Below are 16,790 nucleotides of genomic sequence, written 5' to 3'. Positions count from 1 at the left end.
ATCTTTTAAATCTAGTTATCTCCTCTGCTACAGCTCCAGTGTATTCTCCCTTTCATTAATGGGTGGGAAGGAGGTTCTTCTACTTTCTAGTCTTTGCCTCCTGAACTATTAGTTCTCTTGTGAAAATCTCCTGGAGATAGTGGCAGGCAATGGTATCAATACTTCAGCCCCCATATCTACTAATACTCTAAATGTGGAGGGAGGACCCCATGGAAGATTCCAGAGGAAATCTGTTTGGCCTCTTCCTTCACTTCCTCCCTACTGCTAGAGCAAACTGGAAATGCACATCTCCAGCAAAAGTAGGTTTCAGTCTCAGCTCTACTCTGCCATATTAGCTGTGTGATCCTAGGCAAACCATTTAATTTCTCTGAGCCTTACTTTCTTAATTGCAAGTACAAGTTATCATATCTCCCTATGGGAATCTTACAAGTCAATCAGGAGACAGAGTATATATAAATATTATTTTCCTCCTCTTCCTCATCTTTCTCCTTTTCCCATTCCTCCTGCCACCGGGGGTTATGACTATAGAACTGATGAGGCAATTGAAAGGACTGAAGGGGAAAAGAAGAGAAAAAATTACTACCTATTAGTTGGTTTAGAAAACTGCATGTTCCTAATAAATAAATCCTACTGCTTGAGGCTAGTGAAGGGACTGAAGGTACAGAAACTAAAGCCAAGCTCTTTATATTTTATCCCTTAAATCCTCCCTGTTTGATTATGGGGGCATTTTTCAATCTGCCCTCACAGCCTGCAGGAGCACAGAAAATCATGGAGCAAGAGGAAGTAGCTGGAAGCAAGCATCAGCTGAGTGTTTTTTTTTCTTTTCTGCCCTTGGGAGGGAGTCAATCCCTGTGAAAGAGCACTTCCTTCAGGAGAGCTGACCTTGGATGACTTCCTACTGAAGCAGCACAAACAGCAATCCCAGTAGGCATTCAGGAGGGTTATGATCGAGCTCACCAGGAATCCTGTGATCAGAAAAAAAGGTTTTGGGAAAATCATCATTTGAAATCAGGCAGCAGACCCTGGCCCTGACAGTTCTCAGATTGCTCACAGCAGCTGCAAGGTTCTAAATGGCAGTAGGGTGGGGAGTATTGTAGATTGTTCCTCATAGGAGAAATTGCTTGTTAGAGAGAGGTGAAAGCCTATCCCAGGCATGGTGGTCAGCCTGCTCAGCAGCCTTGTGATTCATGTGAAATTTCTTTTATGATTAACCTTATTGTTCCTTCCCTTTCCTTCCCCATCTCTGCCCTACTGCCTTCCTCCATACCTCCCTTTTCTCTTCCCTTTTCTACATGCCTCTCTGCTGGTCCACAGCCAGTCCCAGCTCTGCAGCCCTCTCCGCAGCCTGTTCAGTTCTCTCCAAGCTCCTGTCCCCAAGTCCTTCTGCCAGTCTCTCCGCCCCAGCAGTACAACATGGTATAAACTCCATTCCCCCCTTTTGTCTTGTCCATGTGTGGCCTGTTTCTGTGGGTCTGTTTGGGTCAGTCTGTGATGGTCTTACAAGCATGTTGTACTTTTGGAGGTCATGTTGAAAGCTGTTCTTGAGGGACCAGCACAGGCTGAACTGTACTCCATTCTAATGGCTCATCACAGCACACCAATACCTAAATATTAGATAGGAATGCTGAATTCCCCAGAGTTTTAGTAAAGGGGATGAAATTGGATGTTGGTCTACCCTAGGCACCCCCATCACTCTGCCATATATGTCCTTCATCTAATTTGCTCCCTGGACATTTCTTGAAGAGCCCAATTTATTCTTTATAGAATGGTTCTGTACAATTTCCTTTAAAAATAAAAACACAACTGCAGATTTCTCTGGTATCATGGATAAAAACTTAAAATCCTACCTGTTTTTACCTATCTTACTGTGTCATTTTATATGAAAAGCATTTTATTACATAGTACATGCTATTTAAACTATACCCTAACTTAAATACTTTGAAGGTCTGATTTGCCTCACAGTTGATAACTTCCATTATGGTTATAGGAGCCCTCATTTTTTTTTTTTTTTTTTTACTTTATGTTAATTACACCTCTCTGCTTTTTCACTAGAATCTCCTTTTCTCCTATCTATTATCTCTATTCTGAAAAGTCCTGGAACATAGATCTTAAAGTAATCTGCAATCTAAAACTAAACTCTAGCATTTTTTTCATTTACTCCTGACCAATAAGATTGCAAAACATATCCCTGAGTGTAAACTGCACTATAGCATTGTCTTTTGGTTTCTGCTAGTTTCTTTGCAAAAGAACTGCTCTGATGCACACACACACGTGTGTGTGTGAGTAAGAGAGAGAGAAAAAAAAATATATTACTATCCAGAGGGTAGAAGAAAAGAGGAAACTAAAAAAATAACCTATCACTATACAAGTGAAAGATGGAACACCATCACTCTTGCTGCTTAGGGAAGAAGGTGAGAGAGAAGGTAATTACAATCTGGCCAGTTAGTCTTCTCCTCTAGCTCAGCCACTCACCCCGGCCTCCTTTCAGAAGTGAGAATTAGAAGTGGTTTCAGAAGGGGTGGAGAACTCTAGGCTAGTGTCAAAGAACAAAGGTGGAAATGACCTTTATTGGGAATAAAAAGATAAGCAGCAGGAGTGGAGCCCAGCAGTCCTTTACTGCTAGACAGAGCTGCAAGGCACATGAACCTAGCCACCCAGGATCCATTCAAGGTGTTATCTGGGTTCTTTATTATAAAAACAGAATCAACATAGGAGCCCTTTTTATGGTTAGGGACGTGAGGAAGTGGGAAATAGAAAAACTCTTGAAATATTTTTATTTAACCCACTAGCTTATCCATTTATTTCTTTAGATAAAAATTATGTATTATACCATCTCCCCAAGATTAATTTTAATAGCAATCATAATCAAGGTAGCCGTTGTTACCTCACATGTGATAAGGAGACTGGAGTTAGGTTTCTACCATCTGTTCAGTTCATAACAATTTAAAATATCACATGACAAAGGCTTGAGGCTAAAAAGCATTTCTCTGGGCAAAAAAAAACAGGCCTGTCCCAATAAAGAAGACTGTAGAAAGTATTGTTGTTTCGTCTTTCTGTGTTGAAGCCAAGACATGAGGCTTCCTACAACCAGGACCTGAGGCTTAGAGTTTCCAACTCTCTTAACAGGCAGATGACCTCAGCAACCCCTTTGGACAAATGAGCCTTAGCCGCCAAGGTTCTACTGAAGCAGCTGACCCCTCTTCAGCTCTATTCCAGCCCCCACTTATCTCCCAACACCCTCAGCAGACTAGCTTCATCATGGCTTCCACAGGACAGCCCCTCCCCACTTCCAACTATTCCACTTCTAGCCATGCACCACCTACTCAGCAAGTCCTGCCACCCCAGGGCTATATGCAGCCTCCTCAACAGGTAAGCAGCCCCCGTCCCCAGCTTCAGTCACTATTTCAGTTTGTCCTGTATTATAATCCTTCCTTCTTCTAGTTTAGGCAGACCAGAAGGGATATTCTCCCCAGAGTGTGCTTAAGAGTTGTCACTCTAGACAGGTGGTCTTCTTTTTGTATAACACAAGTCCTATTATATTTCAAACTGTATGGTAATCTTGTAATTGCAGGCCTAGAATATCTCCATTTACAAATTTCCAACCATCAACCCTGAGTTATTTAGTAAATTGTTTCCTCTCTGTCATAGATCCAGGTTTCTTACTATCCCCCTGGACAGTATCCTAATTCCAACCAGCAATATCGACCTCTCTCTCACCCGGTGGCCTACAGCCCCCAACGTGGTCAACAGCTGCCTCAGCCATCCCAGCAGCCTGGTAAGAGGAGCCACTGGTGTAAGAAGGTGGCTCATAGGAGAAGGGCAGAGAAAAGAGAATAACTTCCCCATTTAAAAAAATAAATAAATAAAAGGAATGATTAGGGTCCAAAGGAAGGGCCCAGGTTCTGGGGCAGGGGGAGAATAGAGTGGAGAAGGGAATTACTGCTAGAGAGTGACCTTTTAAACATTCATACTAATGTTTTTTCTGCTTTGCCTACCCCTAGGTTTACAGCCCATGATGCCTAACCAGCAGCAGGCGGCTTACCAAGGCATGATTGGTGTCCAGCAGCCCCAGAACCAGGGCCTGCTCAGCAACCAGAGGAGCAACATGGGAGGCCAGATGCAAGGCCTAGTGGTTCAGTACACTCCACTGCCTTCTTACCAAGTGGGTGCATTCTGCATTGGGAAAGATCACCCAGTCCTTGAGATGAAGAAAAGAATAGCCTCTGAGGGTCATCCATACTAACAATTTCAGTACTAAAATATGTTTTCCCCCCTAGAAGTTTTAGGGATTTTTAAAGCCTAGAGAGTCTGAGAGGAGTTTTTAAATTGTTTGGTGTTCATAAAGCCATGAAATGTGTGTATGCCTGGGAAAGCAGGATCTAAAGGAAATCAGGCTCTTTCCTGTGTCATATCCCCAAGAATGGTATATAGAGAAGGGGAAAGTGGAGAGCTCTCTGTGAGCATCTCCTTTCAGCAAATGAAGAGAATAGGAGGAGGCTATAAGAAGTAGAGAAGGAAGTTGCAATGCCCTGATCTAGTGATGATTAGGCTGTTCTATAGATGAACTATTAGTCATTTTCTTTTCCACCCAGGTCCCAGTGGGCAGTGACTCACAAAATGTGGTCCAGCCACCTTTCCAGCAACCCATGCTTGTCCCTGCAAGCCAGTCTGTACAAGGAGGTCTCCCTGCAGGGGGTGTACCAGTGTACTACAGCATGATCCCACCAGCTCAGCAGAATGGTACAAGGTGAGGACTGCCAGAGAGCCAGGGCATATTTCTCAGACTTTCAGCAACTGTTGTATCATCTTTTGTTTCTATTAGCCTAGGAAACACAAGAGTAAGAATCCTAGTAGTGCTATAAAGCAGGTAGAATATGAGGGTGCTCATATTCCTTTGTTCCTCATTGATTTAACTAACATTGCATAGAGCCCATCAGCAGAAAAAAAAAAAATTCTGCTTCAGAGGTGGATACTTTATAATATTCCCCATTTTTTTGTTTTTCAAAACAGTGGAACTGAGAACTATGTTACAAAGACTTTTGCTTGTCATTAAGAGAAACAATTTTGGAGCCACGTGCAGTGACTCACACCTGTAATCCCAGCTACTTGGGAGGTTGAAGTAGGAGGATCACAAGTTCAAGGCCTGCCTGGGCAACTTAATGAGACATATCTTAAAGTAAAAATTTAAAAAGGGCTGGGGATGTAGCCATTCTGAGATAGAATGCTCTCTGATTCAATCCCCAGAATCTCACACACACAAAAGGGATGAAGCAACTCTGAATTCTGTGTACATAAGTTTCTCTGTGTACCCGTGTATCTATGAATGAAACTTTAATGGCGCATCTATTTCTGCATCTCTATTTTTTTATATATCTAAATGTAAATCATAGCTAATAGAATCATAACCATAGAAAGTACCTTAAAAATAATCTAGGCCTGGAGTTGTGGCTTAGTGGTAAAGCACTTGCCTAGCACTTGTGAGGCACTGGGTTCAATTCCTAGCACCACATATAAATAAATAAAATAAAGGACTGTTGACAACTTTAAAAAATATTTTTAAAAAATCTAGTCCACAGTCCTTGTTTTATTTTTCTTTCTTGGTTTTTAAATGAAGAAATTTCAGGTAGGGTTGCATCCCCAAAGTTGCACAGCTGACATAGAACTCATGTCTGGGTCTAACTGTCTGCATTTCTCTGTGTCTGTCTCCCAGTATATACTTGTTTATCTATGTCTCCATGTTGTTTTGAGTTTTGTGGAGTTTTTGGGGTTTTTTTTTTTGTTGTTGTTGTTTTGTTTTGTTTTTCCCCCCCTATTTGTCTTTGGGGAACTCTCAGTTTTCGCCATTGTACATAGATCCTAAATCATACATCTTGGTTTTTTTTTTTTTAACCCATTTCTTTCTGGCACGCTCTGGTTGTGTTTCTTGTGTTACGGGAATCTGTGTGCACGCATGTGTGTGTGTTTATGTGCATGTGTATATGCCTGGTGTTTCCACACTGTTGAGAAGAGCATTTGTCGCTAACATTCCATCTTTAGCACTGATTAGCAGGTTCCTAATTGAAAGATGATCAAGTACAAATATATATAATTAACTTTGAACTGATGAGTGATTTTAGAAATTGCATGGCAAATTGGTCTGGGAATGGCTTGGAGCTGCCTCTGCTTCCCACAGGGGAGGCCAGAGGAAGCAGCAGCTGTTTGCCGGGAGCTGTTACTCCCTCTACTGCTTCACCACTCCTCTCTTCTCATCTCTCCAGCCCTTCTGTGGGGTTTCTGCAACCCCCTGGCTCTGAACAGTACCAGATGCCTCAGTCTCCTTCTCCCTGCAGTCCACCACAGATGCCACAGCAGTACTCAGGTAAGAGGATAAAGAATTTGGGAACAGCTTGGGTACTGGCAAGGGCACACATTGCTAAATGACTTGTGCTCTAGAGCTGAGAAAGGCAGAGGGTTCAGGGATTGATGAAGAAAGACCAAAGTCTTGACTGGGTTATCCAGGGGTGCTGGAGCTGATCTCTGATGAGGTAAGGATGGTTGCCCCATCCCTGGGAAGCCATATCTCTGAGTTTCTTTTACTCTGCTCTGCACACATGCACATGTGTCTGTGCATGCATGTGCTTGCTCACACTCTTTTTTTTTTTTTTTTTTTTTTTTTTTGCCGTACTGGGGATGGGACACTGAACCTAGGGCTTATGCATGCCAGGAAAGCAGTCTACCACTGATCTACATCCCCAGCTTCTCCCCTCCCGAACCCCTCTCCTACCTTGCCTCTCCATCCTTCTCCCCTCCCCCTCCCCTCCCTCCTCCCTCTCTTTTTCTGAATCCAGCATTGCACTCAAATGCCTTTGGGTTATAAAATACTCACTTGTTGTCACCTGCACTCATTCTTTAGACAGCTTTTCTCTGGCAAGAGAAGTTGAGAAAATGCTTTTTTTTTAAGTCATATCTTACATCAGTTTAATAGTTTTTAGTGTGTGCCTTATATACATTGTGATGTTTGAACTCTTACCATACTTTGTAAAGAGAAAATTAAGACTCAGAGATTATATGACTAACTGGATCACAATCCTAGAACTTGAAATTGGGACTTTTGACTTTCCATATCCTATATTGCATCCTTAATAGCACATTTCAACAGGCTTTTGTACTCTGTCACTTTCCCTCCAATGGAAAATAAATAGACCTCATGTTAAACAACTCCAGGCCCTCTTCAAAGGGGCCAGCTACCCCAAGTGAGGACGTTTATGCCATGTGACCTCTTGCTGTCTGCTTTTGCCAGAACATCCTTAACGCACTAAGTGCAGCTGCCCTTGTTTATTCCTTTCAGCCCACCCTGACACAGCAGTACACTGCAGTTAAAGAAACTTCAGGGCTTCTAGAGGGGAGTCTTAATTTAGCCTCTAATCATCCTGGTTCCACTCTATTGTGGAAATGTCAGAGTGCCCTCTTCTGGTGAGAGGGAGATATTTTGCCAGTTTCTCCCATTTAGAAATGTAATTTTTCATCTAAGGTTTTTTGCACCCTCTCTATGGTAGATACTATAGGAGTGGTTCTAGAATTATCTTGCTCATGAGAAATAATCAGTTCTTTAAGGAACAATGACTTCTGACTTCATCTAGGCTAAACATGGATCCTTACAGTCTGAGGTTTTAAATTCAGTAGCCTTTTCTGTTTATTATTTGAGTGGTCTCTTCAACTGTTTTTCCTATTCGCCAGGGGAACTTGGCCTTGAAATTCCCAGCGGAGTATGGAAATTGTAGAAACCAGCTCCAAGAACCACTGTAGCCTGTGGTGGTGCTTGGTACCGCAGGGCATTTTCTCTCCTATTTGTTAAGATAAGTGTGTGCATGTGCATGTGGGCATACTCGTATGCACATTTTTGTGTATATCCTTTGTGGTATGTCATTGGGTCTCTGGTTATATCTGTTCATATTCAAATATGAGATTTTTGAATCCAGAAAAAACAACAGAAAATAATTTTTTATTACTTCCTTGATCTAGTACTGGGTTAAGTCAATTAAAACAGCTGCTGTTCTGGAAACTGGCAACACTAGACATCTGGGCTGGGGGGATGGAAGGAGATAATCTAGGTTTTTCAAATCTAAAGAAATGAGGAAACCTTCTTCATCATTTATTTCCTTTGCTTCTTTGGAATGTGCCCAGGAATATCTCCTTTCTTCCCAGCTACCTTGATTGATCTTTGACTTTCCAACTGACCCCTTTTATGCTTTTCCTAGATGGTAACCCCTTTTATGCCTTTCCTGTTCTACCCAGGTCATCTAAGAGACCTTATTCACCACACCAGTAATTTTAAGTTTTTAATCCATATTCATGGAGGGAGTGGAGAAAGGGAAGCTTCTTCTGCCTTCATTTCCAATTTACCCTTTATTGGGAAGATAGACAACAGGCATCGCCCACAAGGACCGCTCTGTCACCTTCAGAGAACAGTCACCCGCCTTCCTGTTATGTAGCAACATGGTCACTTTTCCAAAAATAAAGGCAGGGATTAGGATTGGTCATTCCTGGAACAACTGTTCTGGTTTATTAATACATTTTTGTAGCTGCCCAGTTTACCCCCAAGCCTGGACCTTAATTCTTCCACTATAAGATTAGATATAACTATAAATACTTTTATACTTTTCCTTCTACTAAATACTTTCCCTTCTACTAAAATAATGACAGCGGGTCCCTTACAGTTACTGTAGGGATGCATGTCAGGAGAAGATGCACTCAGACATGAAATGGCAGCACTACCTGTACTCCCAACTCACAGTGACACAGCAGCACGGACAGAGTAATATGCATACAGGAATAGCCTGTCATATACTTACTGGCTTATTTTTTTAGCTGAGGGCTTTCAAAAGCTCAGACTATTCTTTTTATTCCACTTCCTGAAGATAACTCTTTCTCCCACCAAAGGGAAAAGGTACTGTTTTCTCTCCTGTAATTTAGGAAATACACCTTTGGATTTTATTTCTCTAGATGTTATTTTCCATAGGTTTGATTCCTGGGGGTAAGGAAGAACACTTATAAGTCTTCTACCTCAGTGATTTAAAAAAGAAACAAAAACAAAAAACCTACATAAAAAACGAAGCACAAATCTGCCAGACATAAATGTCATCTGTTTATATTTATATGGTTTGCTCTGCCCAATCGACCTTTCTGCCCAGGTTTAATGATGCCACTTAAAAAGCCATTCACATGTCCCCTCTCTTTTCAGAGCTTTCAAACTGAAATTGATTTCCTTATTCAGCCCCTTTCTCCAAGAACCCTTCCTACCAGCTCTCAACCCCCACCTAATTATATGGGAGTGCTGTCACTGGGCAGTGGGTTTTTGTTTTACTTTTTTATTGCCACGTCCATTATTAAGAAGTAGCGACAGTTCAGCTGCTTAACGGATGCCACCTGCTTTTGGCTTGAGGAAGAGAAGCATAAAAATCAGCTCATCAGCGGAGTAGTGCTCTGTGTCCTCGGCTGAGTGAAGGAACAATGCTCCAGGCCAGCGGGGGAGGACTGAGTGTGAGGAGGAGATCAGGATAGAGGCTGTAGACTGAGAATCCTGGCTTTGTTTTTGTTGGAATCAGAGAAAATAATATATATGGACTTTCTTCTCTCTCTCTCTCTCTCTCTCTCTCTCTCCCCCTCTCTCTCTCTCTCTCTCCCTCTCTCTCCCTCCCTCTCCCTCCCCCCCCTCCTCCCCTCCCCCCCCTTGAACCCCCAGTAGCTCCTTATGGCTACACTTTGGTATTAGAGATTCCTCTGCCTTGCTTATGCTCACCCTTGCACCCTCACACATACCCCATTTTTCCTGGCCCAGGGCATTAGGCTCAGATTATGAGCTACCTTCTCAAAAAGCTGTGGATTTGATTATTTTTATGTTGGCTCCCTCAGGTATCAATGAGGAGTTTGAATAAGGTCAATTACAATTTTGTGGAAAAGAGGATGTTGGAGTGGATGGGGCTTTTAGGTTGGGAAAATAAAAATGCCCAGAGCAACTATAGTAAGGGGAAAATTGTTAAATGCATGACACTCCACAATTGTGCAATTTTCCAGTGGCCTTTCTACAAACCATACTGATGAATACCCTGTCCCCTTTGGTAGGCATTGGGGAGATATGAGCCTATTGCTCTGACTATTTGTGTTCCCTGATTAAATGAGCCCCAGAGGGTAGGGGGTACACATTGGCTGGGGAATAGGATCTGATAGATGCCATGTCCTCTGAGCTACTCTCTCAGGCCTCTTGCTGTTTCTTTTCTTTTCCTTTTGACCAATACTGCCTGAGAAAAGAAATCACACTCACCTCCTAGCATGACTAGTGCCCAGGGCAAGAGGCTGCAACATTTCCGGTCATAGGAAGCAATGTGGTGGTGGCAGTAGTGACAACCACGGAGCGCAGAACCAGGAAAACAGCAGCATTGCAACAGATTTTCAAAGCTAGTAATTCCTACCTCCTGTTTCTCTACTACCACAAACAGGAACTCAATCTCATCAAAATTTAGCCTTGGAGGTCAAGAGCAAACCCTCTGACTGAACAATCCCCTGCAGGGATGCAGAAATCCTACCAATCCCTCCCTGGGAGAACTGTCCATTAAACTACTTCTCTCTGACTCCTTACCTTTTTACCACAAAGAAGATTTAAGACAATATTTATCTTCACTGTGCCCTTTCCTTCCTCCATCCTGTGAATTGGTAAGGCTATCCATGGTTAGCAGTGCCAATATTTCAGGGTTGCACCCACTCACCTGAACCTGTCATTGTAGCATTCAGAATGTCTGACCCTTGCACAGTCCTCCTCTGGTATTGGCCTCATTCAAAACCTCCTTATCCATTTCAGGAACTTCCTAATGGGTCTTCTTGCCACAGTTTTCCTCCTTTCACTTTCCTATATTTGGCTACTTGGATTGGCATTCCAAAGCATCAGTTCTATCCCAACACCTCTAAGGATAAAGTCCAAGCATCTTCAAACCCTGATATTAACTCTTTGTTTAATGTCTGATTCCTGAGCAGACTATTCCTTTTAGGAGGGCAGGACCAAGCTTGTTTGTTGTACACTCATTGCCCAGCCACAGGACTGGCACATTATAAATGTTCAATAAATGTTTGTTTCATAAACGTACCTCAGCTTCTGCTGCTTCCTGCTACATAGTGCCTGTGTCTAGCACCTCAAATCTTTTGTCATTTCCTAAACATGACATACATTTCCATGCCATTTCTTCTGCTTGAAATATTTCCCAACCCATCCCACCCTTGGCCAAGAAGTATTTCTGAGGTCTAGCTTAGTGAAGCAGTGCTCATTTTCTCCAGAACAATCAGAACTTCCTAACTTACCTGTAGCCCTTACTAGAAAAACTTGTACATGTCTACAGCCCTGTACTATGCCCAGACCTTTGAGCAGTCTGACCTGGGTATTTGGTAATACCCAACTCTGACGGAATAGATTAGATTTTCTACCAAGCATACCAAAGTGCCCCTCACCAGCTGAAGACCAGGAGAGCATAGGTATCTGGGACTCATCCCCCTTGCACTCAAACATCCATCCACTGGTTTGGTGAGAGGGAGTCAAAAGCCAAATCAGAAACGATTTCAGATTCCTGACAGGACACAGTTTGAGTGACCCTGAAGTGAATTGGGTACATTGCTTACTGGCTTTCCCACTCAGGGCTAACTGGAAGACTAAAATATACTTTGAATTCTCAACCAGCTGCTTTCTTCTTGCCACTCAGGAGTGTCACCTTCGGGACCAGGGGTGGTGGTCATGCAACTGAATGTCCCTAATGGACCCCAGCCTCCCCCAAACCCATCCATGGTCCCATGGAATCACTGTAAATACTACAGCATGGATCAGCGGGGTCAGAAGCCTGGAGATCTGTACAATCCTGACACTAGCCCCCAGGTGAGTCCTCCAACCCTAGCTTTGTTTTGGCAAGGAGGGGACCAGAATATTCCCAGGGAGCAATCTTTGTTATTGACTGAGCAGCCTCTTTTACACATCTTTCCCTGGATATTTTCGGGGGGAAATACAAGAAGTAGAAGAACGCATCCTCCATTAATGAACCCAAAATCTAAGGTGGCAGAAGGAATACACTCTAGAATGCTCAAAGAATATTTTAAACGAAGGGTTGCAGCTCAGTGTTAGAGTGCTCACCTAGCATGAATGAGGCCCTGGGTTCTGTTCCCAGCACCACCAAAAAAAAAAAAAAAAAGGGTCAATTTTATGTCAAAAGTGGATGTTAATACAGCTAATTAAGGGCTAAGAAGTCAGTGTGAAGGAGCAATCTGACTTTGGCAGAGTTCACAAGAGAAAATTATTTCCTGAGAGAGGTAAATTTAAAGCCACACCATAGGAATATGCAGAGAATAATGTATTATGTTTATGTGATATGTGCTCCTCTCTTCCACAGGCCAACACACAAATGAGCAGCAGCCCTGTCACATCTCCTACCCAGTCTCCAGCACCCTCTCCTGTCACCAGCCTCAGCAATGTCTGCACAGGACTCAGTCCCCTGCCTGTCCTCACTCAGTTCCCCCGGCCTGGGGGTCCAGCACAGGGTAGGGAGTTAGATTAGGGCTGGCTGCTGTGGAATTTGCCATTCACAGCCCACTTCTAGGTGGGGAGATTAGAGGGAAGCAGCAGTCAGGGAACCCACGTAACTGATTAAATCTGGGAGCTAGCTGTTTTTTTAACATCCCTGTTGAGACCAAGGACACCTACCCCTCTCTCTTACTGCCCTCAGTTAACTTATTTCAGCCCTCCTTTACATACTTGTATTTACCACCAAGTTGGGTGAAAAGAGCTGGGGGTGGAATTTATTGGACTTTCTAATGAACTAAAGAGTTTAACCTAACATCAGTACTGAGTCTGAGGTCTGAGAATGGGGGACTATGTCAAAATAGTATGGTTTTAAAAGAGGGAACACTGGGTTTGGGCTAAAAGATAGGTTTCATTTCCACCACAAACTAGCTTTATGATGTTGAGCAAATTGCATAAATGCAGAACTAGACTAGACCTTATTTTTTTGATCTATAAAATGGGATAAACATAAGATGGAAATAGTCTTGTTTGCTTTCTGACTTGACTGTCTCAAGCAATATAAAAATAAGATTAGAAACCAGGTGCATTGATGCCTGCTTGTAATCCCTGAGGCAGGAGGATCAAAAGTTCAAGGCCAATCTCAGCAAATTAGCAAGGCCCTAAGCAATTTAGCAACACCCTGTCTCAAAATAAAAAGGATTGGGGGATGTGCCTCAGTGGTTAAATATCCCAGGGTTCCATCCCCAGTACCAAAAAACAAAAAATTATTAGAATACAGTTTTAAAACTTTAAAGTGCTCTGAAATGTAATATTTTATTAGTGATGGGTAACACTTATGGTGCTTAATATGTACCAGACATTGCTATAAGTGCTTTGTTCTTTTATTCATTTAACCTTCCATCAGTGCCAAAGAGGAGAAAACATCCCAACATCACATTTCCAATAGCAGAGCCAGTATTTAACCTAGGCACTTTGGCACCAAGCTGTGTTCTCATCCACCACTGTATTACCTCTCACATGCATAAGAAACTTGAACCCTGGGTTTAGGGGTGAAGAGAATCTATATAAGAGATAAAAGACATTCACAAGGGTCTCTAGGTTTCTTCCCTGATCATCTCTGTAGGGCTTCTGTCTATGACAGCACCCCTTTTTGGGCCTCTGTCTCTCTAAGTCATCTACTTCACGCACCTAGGTGGACAAGGGACACAACGTACAAAATGGAGAAACATCATTTCTCCCCATTCAATCCTCAGGCAGATGCTGGAGAGATGGATTTCTTTGAGGGCATCATCTGTACTGGGGCAGACAAACTTCACTTAGTTTGCCTTGTCAGGCGCCCAGATTCAATGGTTCAAGGATGCTTAGGGGCTGCCTGGCAGGGGTAGTCTGGGGACAACAGTGGGAGATACAACTGAAAGCCAAGAACTTTAGGAAGCGAGATAACTCTTAAGTCAGACATTTGGGCCCTCCCATCATTGAAAAGGTAGGAATAGTATACACTATGACTCTCCAACTCCAGAGCCCCCTAAAGTTTCATAATAAAAACACTATGGAGCTCAAACTCCAGAAAACTATCTACTCTTACTCTTTAGGTGATGGGCGCTACTCCCTGTTGGGCCAGCCATTACAGTACAATCTGTCCATCTGCCCTCCCTTGCTTCACAGTCAGTCGACTTACACGGTACACCAGGTAAGGGCGTCAACCTTAAGGTCATTAGCCTTAGGGCCATCAGAACCATCCCCTTTTCTCATCTGGGCCCCTGTCTGTAAGCCATCTACTCCAACCAGCTGGTTGGACAAACACAAAATGGATAAAGCAGAAGGAACTTTATTGCCATTCCTCTACTCATTATTCCCACCCAGCTTCAGTGCCAAGAGGAAGAGGCTCTTTGTTTCTTAGTGACCACTCATTGGCCAATCTGCCTTATGGAGTGGACTCCTCAGGGTTAGGTGCTACTCAGTCTCTCAGGCAGATATTGAGAAAAAAGGCAGTCAATGTTATTTACTTGGAGTGTGTTATCTTTCAAATGTTGAAGGGACAGAGTGGATTGAAGCATGGAAACCGGGGCAAGAGACAAGCTCTCAAATCTGCCTCCACTGACCTGGGCACAGCAGATGTTGGTAAGTGTCAGAACATTGGTGAGTGACAGAAGGCCAGATCCCTAAGAGAAAGTGCCTAGCCCTCCAGCCCTTTGTTATCAGCCCAGGATGAGAGTAGGAAAGCTAGCTTTGAGTGGTGAATGAAAATGGGGCCTTTTGTGATCAAGCAAGCAGAAACTGCAAAAGTTAAGTATCTCAGTCCACCTTACTAAGCCATTCTGGGTCTGAGGCAGATCACAGTAAAAACTGGAAATAACACAGTCATGGGAGTTGCTGAGCTTCTTATTAGCCAACTGTCTCCTGGAAGCAGTCCTGACATTAATCCTGTACATCTACTTTTGGTAGTGCTAGACCTGATTTTGAAGGAAACTGATAGAGAATATGGAAAAGTAACTCTGCTCCTACAGGCATTCCATGCTATGCATAGAAGCTCTCTCAGGATCTTCCTATTTGTAGCAGTTATCTGAACTGGAAGGAAAGGAAGGGAAATTCACTTTCCAAGGGTTAAGGAGGAAGAATCTATTTGGGTCAACCTCAGTGGAAAATGAACATGTTTCAGGTTGCTCTACTAAAGATCACTAGCACAAAAATTTCCTTCATAGGAGTAACACCTTGCTGGGAGTGATGGCACATGCCTGTAATCCCAGTGGCTCAGGATGCTGAGGCAGGAAGATCAGAAGTTCAAAGCCAGCCTTGGCAACTTTAGCAAGGCCCTAAGCAATTTACTGAGACCCTGTCGCTAAATAAAATATTAAAAAGGGCTGGGAATGTGGCTCAGTGGTTAAGCACCCCTGGTTTCAATCCTTGGTACCAAAAAAAAAAAGTGACACCTTGTGAGAGAACCCAGGTATTTGTCCTGAGATCATAAGCCTGGGATTCTGATTCCCAGGCCCTTCTTGCCTATATCTTTGGGTTAGGTGAAGAGTATTTTATTTTTTCCCCTCTTAAGTTTCTTTGATCAGAGTCTTAGGGGAGGGGAATTGGGATGGTTTGGGGAGGGGAGGAAAGGGCTAAGGGGGAAAGCAGGGCTTTTAAGGACATTGTATACAGACTTAGCTGGATATTTCTTTGCCCAGCTGCTGCCAATCCTTCTTGCCCTCCCTCTCACAACAATGTCTTCTCTCCTCCCCTTCCAGTCCTGGGGCGGGTGCTGGAGGTGACAGATCTCCCTGAAGGCATCACTCGTACTGAGGCAGACAAACTCTTCACTCAACTCGCCATGTCCGGCGCCAAGATCCAGTGGCTCAAGGATGTTCAGGGGCTGCCTGGTGGGGGTGGAGGGGACAACAGTGGGACTGCCGAGAATGGCCGCCACTCAGACCTCGCTGCCTTTTACACCATCGTGGCTGTGTTTCCCAGCCCCCTGGCTGCCCAGAATGCCTCCCTTCGCCTGAACAACTCTGTGAGTCGCTTCAAACTTCGAGTGGCCAAAAAGAACTACGACCTGAGGATCCTGGAGCGAGCCAGCTCCCAATAAATGGAGGAGGGGAAGGGACTGTTACAGTAGGGTCTGGGGACAGAGTGGAGGGGACCCAGGTGGAACAGAGGCAGAAAGTAAGGAGACAGATGCTCAACTGGGGCCTAAGACATTAGGGATGAAGAGGGAAACAGACTCACACTGGCACTGGACTCCTTGCCAATCCCCTGCCATGGGTCCCCTCTTTTTCCTTGGTTGGACCCCCTCTGCTTCCCTCTCCTTCCCATCCTCTTCTATCATTTTTTAATCTCTTCTTCCACCATGAAATTTTAATTTCTTATTCTTTTGGTCAGGTAGAATTGGGAGGATTCCACACTCCCCTCTTCTATTTCCTTCTCATCTTACGTTCCCTTTCCTTTTTTGGTCTTTCTGAGTATATTTATATGGACAGAATTAAGAAAAACAAAATTGATTTTCCCATTCTCTCACTTCCCCTATCTTGTTTCCCCAAGCCCCACGGAGTTAAAAATTGGGACTCCCCTCACCCCCAGAACACTTGTATATTGTTTGTTTTGAGGTTTGTGCCACAGTAACAGACACAGTATTTAATTGCACATACAGATGTTTGCTGGGTATATTCACTGTAAATTTTATTTAATCTGGTTTTTGTTTGTTTGGGGGATTACTTGGGGGGTTGATTTTGTTTTTAAATATAAAAAAAAAAAAAAAACTGTCACTGAA

General features: G+C 43.4%; 1 protein-coding gene across 24 annotated transcripts in view; it reads left to right on the top strand.

Moving 5' to 3' along the window:
* R3hdm2 (R3H domain containing 2) overlaps nucleotides 1-16,790 on the top strand; it is a 171,538-nt gene extending 154,748 nt beyond the window's left edge. For 17 of the 24 annotated variants that reach the window (XM_047551803.1, XM_047551799.1, XM_047551798.1 and 14 more), the window contains 11 exons: nucleotides 1,315-1,416; nucleotides 3,127-3,369; nucleotides 3,649-3,775; nucleotides 4,002-4,162; nucleotides 4,593-4,747; nucleotides 6,258-6,358; nucleotides 11,724-11,893; nucleotides 12,402-12,549; nucleotides 14,125-14,222; nucleotides 14,569-14,653; nucleotides 15,769-16,790. In XM_047551803.1, coding sequence (XP_047407759.1) covers nucleotides 1,315-1,416; nucleotides 3,127-3,369; nucleotides 3,649-3,775; nucleotides 4,002-4,162; nucleotides 4,593-4,747; nucleotides 6,258-6,358; nucleotides 11,724-11,893; nucleotides 12,402-12,549; nucleotides 14,125-14,222; nucleotides 14,569-14,653; nucleotides 15,769-16,109 — 1,731 coding nt within the window. In that variant the 3' untranslated portion in view covers nucleotides 16,110-16,790. The remainder of the gene's footprint in view (nucleotides 1-1,314; nucleotides 1,417-3,126; nucleotides 3,370-3,648; nucleotides 3,776-4,001; nucleotides 4,163-4,592; nucleotides 4,748-6,257; nucleotides 6,359-11,723; nucleotides 11,894-12,401; nucleotides 12,550-14,124; nucleotides 14,223-14,568; nucleotides 14,654-15,768) is intronic. The other 7 variants (XM_047551815.1, XM_047551811.1, XM_047551814.1 and 4 more) reach the window with 1 other exon arrangement.

Source organism: Sciurus carolinensis, chromosome 4 (assembly GCF_902686445.1).
Source record: "Sciurus carolinensis chromosome 4, mSciCar1.2, whole genome shotgun sequence".
Classification (NCBI taxonomy): Eukaryota; Metazoa; Chordata; class Mammalia; order Rodentia; family Sciuridae; genus Sciurus; species Sciurus carolinensis.
Note: the sequence above shows the minus strand (reverse complement) of the source record. Positions and strands in the feature narration are given on the sequence as shown.